At 33.4% G+C, this 12,465-nt stretch overlaps 1 protein-coding gene across 4 annotated transcripts in view; it reads right to left on the bottom strand.

Annotated features, from left to right (window-relative positions):
- Positions 1–12,465, bottom strand: part of ZNF292 (zinc finger protein 292) — an 84,416-nt gene that overhangs the window by 34,128 nt on the left and 37,823 nt on the right. For 2 of the 4 annotated variants that reach the window (XM_076003125.1, XM_012750917.3), the window contains 3 exons: positions 6,699–6,853; positions 6,438–6,516; positions 3,956–4,091 (listed from right to left, as the gene is read on the bottom strand). In XM_076003125.1, the coding sequence (XP_075859240.1) occupies positions 3,956–4,091; positions 6,438–6,516; positions 6,699–6,853 (370 nt within the window). The other 2 variants (XM_012750919.2, XM_012750918.2) reach the window with 2 other exon arrangements.

Below are 12,465 nucleotides of genomic sequence, written 5' to 3' on the forward strand. Positions count from 1 at the left end.
TCCTCCCAAAACCCATAATCCCAGTCTAATTATGAGAACAACATCAGACAAATCCCAATTGTGGGACATTCTACAAAATACCTGACCAGTACTCCTCAAAACTGTCAAGGTCATCAAAAACAAGGAAAGTCTGAAAAATTGTCACAGCCAAGAGGAGCCTAAGGAGACATGACGACTAAATGTAATGTGGTATCCTGGATGGAATCCTGGAATAGAAAAAGGACATTAGGTAAAAACTAAGGAAATCTGAATAAAGTATGGACTTTATTAATAACAAAGTATAAATATTGGTTTATTAATTGTGACAAATGTACCATACTAAAGTTAAGATGTTAATAGTGAAAACTGGGTGTGGGACATATGGGAACTCATTACATAAATCTAACACTATTCTGAAATTCAAAGTTTATCTTAAAAAAGTAATAAATTAGGTCAGACTAATGTCAATATTGAAAAATCTTAAGAGAAACATGTTATGATCTCTCTTCAAATCCTCACAGACAGAAAAGGAGAATCATGGGCCAGACATAGTGAAAATAGGTGTATTTGATAAAACAATGACAATCAAAGGGTATGAATACAAGTCCTGAAGGCAAGCAGAAAGATTTCTATGAGTATCCTAGAAGCCCAGTTTCTGGGCATAATCTTTTTATGGTTATGATCAAGAATTTGGGTGTCAATAGGGTATCTGCTAATAAGAGCAAAGTGGGAAGGACAAAAACCTTTAATAACAAAATCAGGATTCAAAACGATCTTGACAAGTTGGGGAGACAAAAATAGATCTAATACAATGAAATTACGCCCAAAAAAGTAATAAATTTGCATACAAAAAGAAAAAGTACAAAAATGTAGATTTGGGATATATAATTTAAAGTAGCATTTACTTAAAAAGTTTTGTTGTGATTTTAGTAACCTGGCCAAGCTGTGAGAATGACATGGCTACCCAAAAAGGTAATGGCATCTTAGTCCACACTAACTTAAGCATAAATTGTTACAGTGGAGGGAGTGAGGGTACTACTGACCTCAAATTGGCCAGATCAAATTAAGAGTACGGACTGACCATTGAGATTTACACATTAAAGAGAACAACAAACATAAAATGCAAAGATGAGAAATTATGATTGTAGATTTAAAATCATGCCACACTAGGAAAGTTTTAGTTTACAGAAGAAAAGAAGACTAAGTGTGGGCATGATGGCGATGGCAACTTTTAAAAATGTCAGTTGCCACTGAATGAAAGAGGGATTTATATTTTGATATGGCTTTAGGGGTAGCACTAGATCCAAAAGATGGAAACTCTTAAGAATACAGTATGCACAATTTTCACAATGAATATTTTCTAATAGGAAACTAAGAGTGGACTGAACTACATAGTTACCATACTTTAGATGTGTTTTAGAGAGGAATTAAAATTGAGTAGTAAATAATTGAGCATTAAGTACCTTTTCAAAATCCAAGATTATGACTAAAGAAAGGCACACGTATTATTTAAGTATGCGTCTACTTAACTTATACTGGTTTAGTTATTAGAGTTACATCACTCTAAGATGCTAAAACCTTAAAGTGAAACCAGCATCTTTAATTTTGAGTCCTACTCACCCTCACTTCCCCAAATCAAAGAGCATTTCTTGGTTTAGCTGGGCTTTAGTAGGTCCAAAATTATTCAATTAAAAAATAAACTAAAACAATTCAGGATTAAGTAGAGTATCCACTGTTCAAATACTATATCAAAACTTCAAAGCCTTCACAATTAATAAACTATGGAAGTATACTCATTATTATCTGAGCTCTTGCTCTTCAAACTTGCTGCAGGCTACATTTATGACTGTAAAATCTTTCAGTCATATAACATCTCTCTGGTTGTTTCATAAGCTATATTCAAGTCTGGCTACCTACAATCCATTTGCTTTGCAGAAACTCCTCATGGCTGCATACATAGTCCAAATTATTCCAGTGGCTATGACAGGAGAAATAAAGCAGCACAGAGATGGGTGGAGATGTTTGTTAACAGATACAATGTTAGGCACATTCAAACAAGTAGGGAAATTGAGCATTTTATTTTTTAAAATAAAGTTTAAATTTCTGCTAAGGTAAAGATTCCTTTTTCCTGCTTTAGTAAAATGTATGAGTTTGGCAAAATGCTATTTAGAAACTGACAATGAGAAAAAGGAGTTAATACTTTAAAAAAAAAAACTAAGTGCAATTTTATTTTATTAGGCTAGGTGCCACAGGGCATAATATTAAAAGTGAAAGGTTGAGGACTTGAATTTAATTTCTGGGTCTGCTTCTCATGACTAGCAATGTGATATGGAAAAGCCAACTCATCTTTCTGAGCCTCCATTTTCTCATCTGTAAAATAGGGACAATAAAGATCCTACCTTTTTCACAAGATCATTGTGAAGGTTAAATGAAACCATGCATATAAAAACCACTTTCCAAACTGTTAGAAACTATACAATGTAATTTGCTATTATTATTAATATATCACATCCAATATTTCCAAAAGCTGAGAAGATCAGAAAGCATAGTTTGTTGCTAGAAATAAAGCATATTGGTGTTAATCTATTGGGAATAAAGCTAATATGGCAAAGGCAAAAAATCTATGATTCTCAACTTTTAAATTTACTTTTTTACTTCATTTTATTTTATTTTTTTGAGACAGAGTCTCACTCTGTTGCTCTGGGTAGAGTGCAGTGGTATCATCATAGCTCACTGCAACCTTAAACTCCTGGGCTCAAGCAATCCTCCTGCCTCAGCCTTCTGAGTAGCTTAGGATTATAGGTATGTGCCACAACACCTGGCTAATTTTTCTATTAAATTTATTATTATCTTTTTAAATAATGAGGGTCTACTTTCCATTTCTCCAAGGCCTTGAGAACACTATAGCTACTCTTTGGCTATCCAAGAAGGTATGGGATTCTAAAAATAAACTCCTTGTGAAAACTAAGAAACAGGTAACACCATCAGAACTATCAGGAAAGCAAGGAGAAAATGGTAGAGAGGGAATTCAAGTAGGAACAACCAGCCTAAAGAGAAGTTTGAAGACTGGCTGGGAAGCCTTTTGGTAAATATCAGAGTACCAGAAGAGTAGACAAGCAATGGCCTTAACACTCAATGCTCCCTTCTTTTGGCCTTCATAACTTGCTATCATATAGCAAAATTACTCAGAGTTTGCCATCAATCAATGAGAAAAGCAGCAATAAATGATAGAAGCTTACAATGGTAAATATATGCCTTTTCCATTAGATATATTACAAAATAATTTTTTCTTATTGACTTCTTCAGTTAAATACCTTGGGAGTTTAGGGTGAAATATGGGCATACTCTCCAAAATGATCTCAAGAAAAGTATCTATAAGATAACTGTACTTTTCTTCATGGTATATACAATTTTTAAACTGTAAACATTAAGTGTTGTACATATTCACGATTTAGCCATCTACTTCCAATATGATACCTGCCAGTTTGAGTTTAACTAAGATCTTTATTGCCTGAGCTCATACAATAAAAATGCAGGATAAAATAAGACAAAGCAATGAACTGTTTGAGAAAGAGTACTAATCTTAGTTAGATACAGAAGACTTGAGAGTTCTAGCACTGGTTTCCTTTCTGTTTTGAGGAAAACCATTTAATTACCCTATTTCTTCTTCTCCAACTATCAAATAATTATCAAATATAAGCTAGATTGCCGCCTGTCAAGATGTTACAGAGGGAATTCCTCCGTTGAAAAGATGTTAGGAAAAAATTCTAGTTTCTCTGTTACTCTAAGATTTTATAATCCTAGAAATACATATTCCCCAAAACAAAATAAAGGTGAAGGACTTCAAGCACCTCAGAAGAAATCTAATTAAATGGTCCCTCTTTGGGATATCTTGAGATGAATTATATCAAAACAATTTAATACTTATTTTTTCTAGTCTAATGATTCTTTTTTTCTCTCTCTCTAGAAAATTTACCTTTATCCTTATCCAATGGTTCCTGGGAAAGAATAGTGCACAGTACCGGGTTTTTCCACACCCCAGTCTCTTGAGCTAGAGTAGCTAAAAAATGCAATTCACAGCTGCCATTCTCCATCAGCTTTTCATGAGCTACCTATAAATATTAAATAAACATCCAAAGAATTACAACAGATTTTTTAAAGCAAGCTTATCAGGCTTTAAATATAACACTAAACTTTTGAAAGTCAGACTTTTAAAAATGTCACGTCACATTACAAAAGTGCTAAATTCCTTTACTTCTGATATTTAAAGATGAATTTCAAGGACAAGAAATAAATCAATTATAAATCTTAAATAAGTATAATGTATTTATAGAAGTCCATATTATTTTTTCCCAATATCTAAACCAAGAGTAAAGTTATTTCTCAAGGAAGCTATCAGAATAGCCATAAGCATAAAAGACCTTACATGTTTTATATCCTGTGTTAGTAAAAAAATTTTCCCCAAAATCTTCTACCATGAATAAAAAACTTGCATCACAACCTAAGTGACAACTTACATATATTCTAATAAAAGAGACTTATGAAAATAAAACAACTAAATGTATGATTTTTCATGTATTCATTACATAGCTTTGGCAATTTCACATTAAAGCTGACACTGAAACTTGCTTACTAGTTGTTTCCAAGTGTTCATGAACTTGGTATATTCTTCAGTCCATAAAAGACCAATAATTTTCATTCAATTCAGAAAATATTTATTAAGAATTTCAACTGACAAAGTTCTAGGGAAGAGAGCAACTTAAGCCCTTAAGGGGCTTATTCTCTAGTGGGATAAAGAAATGTTTAAACAGTTAAAACACAGGAAAAATAAAACAAATGTTAAGCAGGTATAAACAAACTAACCTTGAGGAAGCTCTGAAATAGGAGCAAAGTGTTATGGAAACTCTTAAAGCTTCATGCTATGTTCAAACAAAAAGTCTATTCCTCAAAGCCATAAACATCTTCCCATTGCAACAAAGTTCAAGTGCTTTAAGAAATTTTCTTTGGTAAGTAACTGAATGTAGAGGGATTTTAAGAGTTATTTCCTTCATAATCCACATAAAAAGGTACCAGCTAGTGCTTCTGTTTCAAAAGGAAAGTTTAGAAGTTTATCTTATGTTGGCAAACAAAATCAAAAAAGAAAGTTTAAAAGTTTATCTTATGTTGACAAAATATACTAAACATGAGTTTAGGGTATTTATGTATAAACATATTTAATTATTTAATTCTGTGGTGTCTGAATTAATTATTAATAATTATTATTTAAGTATACGGATGTATCTGAATGCTAAACAATAGAAAGTTCTGAAGCAATTATTTACCTAAAAATGCTTGCTGGGAATAAAAATCTAAGACACAAGTTATTGATAAGCTGAAGTAGAAACTGGATGATCAAAAAGTTAGTTGCAATGTGACAAATAGGACAAGACTTTCACTTCAACAAAGTTATTAAGCATCGATTATGTGTGAGAGACTGTGGAATCCTATAGTATTAAATAAGACATAAATTCTACCTTTAAGGACTTAGCACTTGATGTAGATTTCAGTGTTTAATATTAAAATAGAAGAGTTTATCTATCTGCCTAACTACTAATTATTTCACATGGTTCTAAAATTTAAGACTAAACCTCTTTAATATATTTCTTACAGAAATCCCTAAGGCTGAATGATATTTTAACTCCAGCTAGAGAAACAAAGAAAGACAACTATACCTTTAGAAACTAGCTAGCAGGAACATTCTTTTTAACAAACCAATTAATCAAAATTTACCTGAAGCTATAATGTATTACCAGCACAATCTAGTGCTTCAAACAAAATTGAAAAACACTCCAAACAACTAAGTACTAAATTGTATAGTACCATATGTAAGCAGAACTAAGTACTAAATTGTGTAGTACCATGTGTAAGTAGAATAACAGCACTAAATAAAAGAGACAAAGCATGTGTTTTCAGATACAGGAGAAAAAGAATGGGCTTTGCAATAAAGAACCTTGGTTTAAATAACTACTCTGTGATATTAGCTGTATAAGTCTGGGCAAATAAATATTTGAAAGTATGAGCCTCAGTTTCCTCACCTTTAAAATGGGGAAAATACACCTACCCACAGAAAGTTTTCATAAGGATTAAATGATACATGTTAAATTCTTATAAAGAGATTTTCAGCAATCGGTTAAACTGTTTCTAAATCCAAATGAGGGCATTTCTTTTTGTGTTCCCTTACTGGTCTGACAAAGCCCTAATTATTTGATCTTAAAGAACTGTGCAATATTCAATCTACCTAAATGTATATATACATTTAGCAAACATTTATTGAGCATCTACTATATGCAAGACAGTAGTGTTAATAAGAGTGGCAACTGATGTATGTCATTATTTAGATATTTTAAAGTTTAATTTTTTTAGAATACGGAACACTGACAAGAAATACTATATTAAATTTAACAGGTAAAGATTCTCACCTGCACCAGTGACTGAAATTGTTCCCATTGTTTATCTGATAACTCAACAGGTAGACACAGCAAAAGTTCAACACAGCTTCTAAAAAACAAAAAACAGGTAAAGACACAAATAATTATTAAAATTCAAAGTAAAATAAAACCGGTAATTCATCAGACTCTCCATAATTAACTCATTTAAAGTTAAACTATCATAAGATATGAGATATAAAGTTTTTTTTAATAGCTAAATCTAATTTTGAATTTACTCAAAGGTGTACTCACAATGCCAAGCGTTCCAGAACCAAGGCTACATTTTCACATTCAGAGGTAAGATAAGGTCGGGCTTTAACATAACTTTGGATAGCCACCGTGTATACCTCCAATAAAGGTAAGGGATCTTCTGAAGTTTTCCATTTCTCTGCATATTCTAGAAGTGTCTGTTTTGGAAGGAATAAAAAGTATTCAAAATGTAAATCAAAATACACACTGACTAATCAGTTGTATTTCTCTTTTCTCCCTGAGAAATTTTGAAAATAACATTTTTATTTATAAAAACAACAAATAGTTTATACTAATTAAAATATTAAAAGAAATAAAACCACAGTCATATTTTTGGCAGCTCTCTGCAAGAAGAAAGGTAAGGGTTAATTCAGTAATAGCATCATTTAATCAAAGCTAGTTTTAAATAGTCAAGTGTTAGCTCCTCTCTTAGGTCAAAATGCCACCTTTCACTCAATAATTTCTAAGTTTTAAAAGTTATTAGTATTTTAAAAAGAAGACACCTAAGCAAGTAATACTTGACCAGGCACAAAGGGAAGAATTACAAAGAATATTTTTTCTATTTTTATCTATAAGCAGGTAATTCAATACCTAACAAAAAAATGAATCATGTATAGTCAGCAAAGGCATGTACTTTTTCAGCCCCTAAAAAAATAATAGTACATAACAAATTAATGATTTTTTGACAGACTCTATCATTTAAAAATTCCTCTAAAGACCTTCAACATATAAAATTAATATTAAAGAATGATTATATGGTTAAGTAATTTTTGGTGATAAAGCATTTATTTTTTAAATTAAGAAACATTCCTCATACTTTAGTGAAGTATTTCAAATTTACCTCATCAGAATTACTTTAAAAAAATGCTGTCTATCCTACTAAATGAAAAGATGGAAGAAAATGGCAATAGTAGTTATAAAGAAATACATGTTAATACTACAGCTATTAAAGTCATGAGTTAAAAAAATTATCTATAAGATTGTACAGTTATGCTAAATTAAGCCCAACTCTAATTAAATGTTTCTATAATACAGATGCCTGCCACAATTGGTATGCTCCATACTACAAGGTTTAAGATTCACGTAATCACATATGGAAATTCAGGTGTCTTTTCCTGGAAAAGAGGCTATATTGTAGGAAAAAATCTCCATCATGAGGGTTTGTATCCCCTGGCACATAGAAGCAAACTTAAAAACAGAAGGGAATGAGGGGGAAAATTATATTCTACTACCAACACTCAAAAGAATTTACTAACTTGTCCTCTCTACTAACCTCTAACTTGCAGATGTAGTAAGATAGATCAGTCAAAAAGGAAGGAAAAAGGAATAGAAAAGGTAGTCTGGTAAATTAAAGGGTAACATTAAAACAGCTTACCTTCTGAATAGTCATGTATTCATAGACCCTAACCCTCTCTAAACTCCAACCTCTTCCTTTCCTATCCCTCTAAAAAGTGAAGGCAAATACTGATTGCCAGAAGAGTTAGGAGAGAGAAAGGACAGAAAACCTGCAGCCACAGTGTGGTATATGTAAGCAGGGTGGGTGGCAGGTCCAAAACCAACTCAGATGGCAAAATTTCCAGGTAAAGTTGAAGTGGAAAAACTTATTTCCAGATATACAGAAAAAAAAAAAACACCTAAATCTTTCCCAGACAAGCCCTAAAACAAATTTGTTCTCATAACCACATTTTGACCTCACCTTACCTACTATATTCCAAACCTTCATGGTACAAAATAGATTCTGTCTGGGGATAAAATGAATCAGGGATAAGTTTCTTAGCTCTACCCAAATTTGAAATACTCAGAAATCCAAAGGTAAGACCCTTTCTGAACTTTTAAGTTCAAGGTAAGGATAGAGATTCTGGGGGAGAGGAGAATCAGTGTTTCTACACAAAGGTGTCCTTTTGGCATTCTCTAAGATGACATAGGACTGTTAAAATGTAATGAATGAACCTGCCTACTCCATCTATACAAGATGTTCAGGTTTCAATGTAAACAGAGAAATCAAAGCCTCATATCTGCCTAGTTATGTCACGTATAATTCCAATCCAGAGACTAACTTTTGCAAGTGTCAGGGCTCAAAAATAAATACCCCAAAATATTGTGCTTTGACAAGTTGAACTGAAGAAGAAGCCTCAAGGTCTGACACCTCCATCCCCATTCCCTCCTGTCTCTTAATCTTGTCTCTCCCAAAGCATAGGATGAAGCTGTTTTCTGAAGTTCCCTCAGCTGCCTAAAGTCTGGACACACTAAGGAAGAAACCAATTACCACTCATCCCTTCCCTGAGTTTTCATTAACTGAACTGATAATGAAGAATAAAAGACTGAAGTCTGTCAACACATTTGGACAGACTTTTGTCACAAACCAGAGTTTGTAGACTTTTGTCCCAGGCAAAAGCTTGTATGTTCTTCAAGCTCACTGAATTCCTCTAAAAATGATTTATTACTCCCCTAAAATCATCCACATTTTACTATCTCCCTTTCCCATAAGAAGGGTAGAAAAGCATTTGTACCCCACTTGGGGGAAGGAAATCACACCCAATGGTTAATAAACTTGTATGTCTTTTCTACTATTAATCTGTCTTTTGTCTAATTGATTTCCAGGGAATCTTCAAAGGATGAATGGGAAGTTTTCCCTTAGCCCCTACACAGGAGAATTCTTACTTTCTTCTAAACATCCTTCAAATAAAGAATAACTTATATTTCTTACATATCCAAAATGGTTATACTCTCTAATCTTTTGAGAGGACAATGACAGAGAGCTATGGACTACTGGAAAGTGAGAAAAAGAAAAGATTTCCTTTTGATTAGAACATTTATAAACTGGAATTAGTTCCTGGTTGAACCAACATGAACTATACAAGAAAATATGGAATTTGATGATGCAATCATTCAGTCAAAAGGGATGTTAGAATTATCATTGGTCTTTCAAGTTTGTGCCACTTCTAGGCATGTTATAATAAAAAATACTTGGTCTTCGTTCTAGGTTCCTAGCACAGAGCTCCTAAAAGGCTTAAAATATCCTGTGTGGTAAGAGATATCTTTCTCATGTTAATGAGATGATTTTTGACTGAGGTACTCCCAGATAGCTTCTGCATGGGAACTGGTCACCAGAAAGACCAAGCCATGATTAGAGAGCTGGTACTTTCACAGCCCCACCTCCCTGTACCTCTCAGGAGGTAAAAGGGATTGAGTTCAATCTCTAATGGCCTCTGATTTAATCTACCAGATCTATGTAATGGAAACTTCACAAAATCCTCTAAACAACAGGACTCAGAGAGCTGAATTGGTGAACACATCCATATCCCAAGAAGGTAGCACAGCCTAACTTCACAGGGACAGAGGCTCCTTTGCTCAAGACCCTTTCAGACCTTACCCTATGACCTCTTCATCTGGCTGTTAATTGTATCCTTTATATTTTGGCCAGGTATGATGGCTCACTCCTGTAATCCTAGCACTCTGGGAGGCTCAGGCGGGAGGATGGCTCGAGGTCAGGAGTTCGAGACCAGCCTGAGCAAGAGGGAGACCCCTGTCTCTACTAAAAAAAAAATAGAAAGAAATCAGCCAGTGGCACATGCCTGTAGTCCCAGCTACTCGGGAGCCTGAGGCAGAAAGATTGCTTGAGCCCAGGAGCTTGAGGTTGCTGTAAACCAGGCCAATGCCACAGCACTGTACCCTCGGCAACAGAGTGAGACTCTGTCTCACTGTCACGTGTGTGTGTGTGTGTGTGTGTGTGTGTGTGTGTATAAATATTTTGAAATAATCACAAAGTTACAGAAAAGTTTGAAACACAGTACAGAGAATTTTTTCCCTAAATCAATTGGGAGTTAGTTGCCAATCTAACTCCCCATTGCCTTCAAATAGTGTGCATGTCCTATAATGAGTGAGATGTGCACCATCTGGGGGATGGTCATGATGGAGACTCAGACATGTGGGGGGAGGGGGGGAAATGGGCATTTATTGAAACCTTAAAATCTGTACCCCCATAATATGCCGAAATAAAAAAAAAAAGGACATTCTCCTACATAACCAAACCTTATACTATGTTTTTTCTATGCATATATAACTATGAAAGCACATATAACTATAATAAAGTTTTACTTATAAATTAGGCACAGTAAGAGATTAACAACAACAAAATAGAAAAATTGCAACAATATAATGTAATAGAAAATATGTGACTGTGATCTCTCTCTCAAAATATCTTATTGTACGTAATATTTTTGGACGAGAACTGAAACCACAGAAAAGCAAAACCAAGGATAATGAGGGACTACTCTAGCAAAACTGTGGATAAGGAGGGACTACTGTGATAGAAATGGAATTTGAGGTAAAGAAAAATCAAAATCTTCTTACAAGGAATAAAAGAAAAGCTCCTTAACTTGGCAGAGGGTATTCAGTAAAACCCACAGCAAACTTCATTCTTAAGTGTGAAATGTTAGAAGCATTTGCTTTCCAAGTCAGAAACAAAGCAAAATAGCCTATCACTCCTTCTATTCAACACTGTAGGGCTAATCAGTGCGATTAGAAGAAGAAATGAAAGTAATAAGGCTGGAAAGAAAAAAAATGTCATCATTGTAGACAATGCACACTTAAGTCCAAGAGCATTCGGTACAGTAGCCAATCATTACACAAAATCAACTGCAATTCTATTCAAAAAGTAAGCAATTACAAAGTATAACTGTTAAAAAGATAACATTCACAATAACAAAACCCATGAGGTACCTAGGAATAAATCTAAAATATTTATAATTTCAGAAAAAAATTATGAAACTTCACTTAAAGAATAAAAAGTGGCAGCATAAATGGAAATATCACATACATGGATATTGGAAGACAAAATTTAAAGATGACAATATGGTCCAAGTTTAATCTAAAAAGTCAAAACAATGCTGATAAAATACCTCATAGAATATTTTATAGAATTTGAGAGGTTGATTCTAAAATTAGCATGGCCAAATCAATTTTGATGAACCAGATGAGATTACTTATCCTCATCAGACAGCAGGACTTATCCTAAAGCTATACAGAAATTAAGATACTGTGATATTATTATAGGCATAGATGGTAGAAAAAGAAAGAGCTTTAAAACAGAGCTAGGTATATATGGGAGGTTAGTATATAACAGATGTGTCATTAGAAATCAGTGAAGAAAGTAGTGACTCTTCCAAAAATGTGCTGAAACAACCAGTTATACAAGAAAGAACAATTACAACTATTCCCGGCATACAACAAAACTATATTCTATATGGATTAAATACCTAAATATGAAAAGCAATACTTTAAAACTTTAGGAAGAAAATGTAGGAGAATATCTTAAGGCCTTGGGGCAATGACAGATTTCTTAAACAAGACACAAAACACACAACTATAAAGCAAGACAATGATAACTACAACTACATTAGAATTAAACCCTTCTGTTCAACAAAATTCCATAGAAAATCAAATGAAAAGCTACCAACTGGGAAGAAATTTTGCAATCCATATTCACAAATACATAGTAACAAATACATATACATAATACAAAATTCATAATATAAAAATAACTTCTACAAATCAGCAAAAAAGAAACTAATAGAATAATAGGCAAAGGGTAAAAGTTAGCTAAATAGAGAATCCAGTAGAGAGAGAAAATTCTGTGATCAACTACCAAGTTGGTCAGAAGTCTGACTTCAAAGAGCTGATGTTCACTTCTACTTCCCAAATCTGCCACAGCATCTCAAATTTGAGCTTGTGCATCACTGTATTTCCTTCTGAGGATGTTGCCTTTGTA

Source organism: Microcebus murinus, chromosome 5, assembly GCF_040939455.1.
Source record: "Microcebus murinus isolate Inina chromosome 5, M.murinus_Inina_mat1.0, whole genome shotgun sequence".
NCBI lineage: Eukaryota > Metazoa > Chordata > Mammalia > Primates > Cheirogaleidae > Microcebus > Microcebus murinus.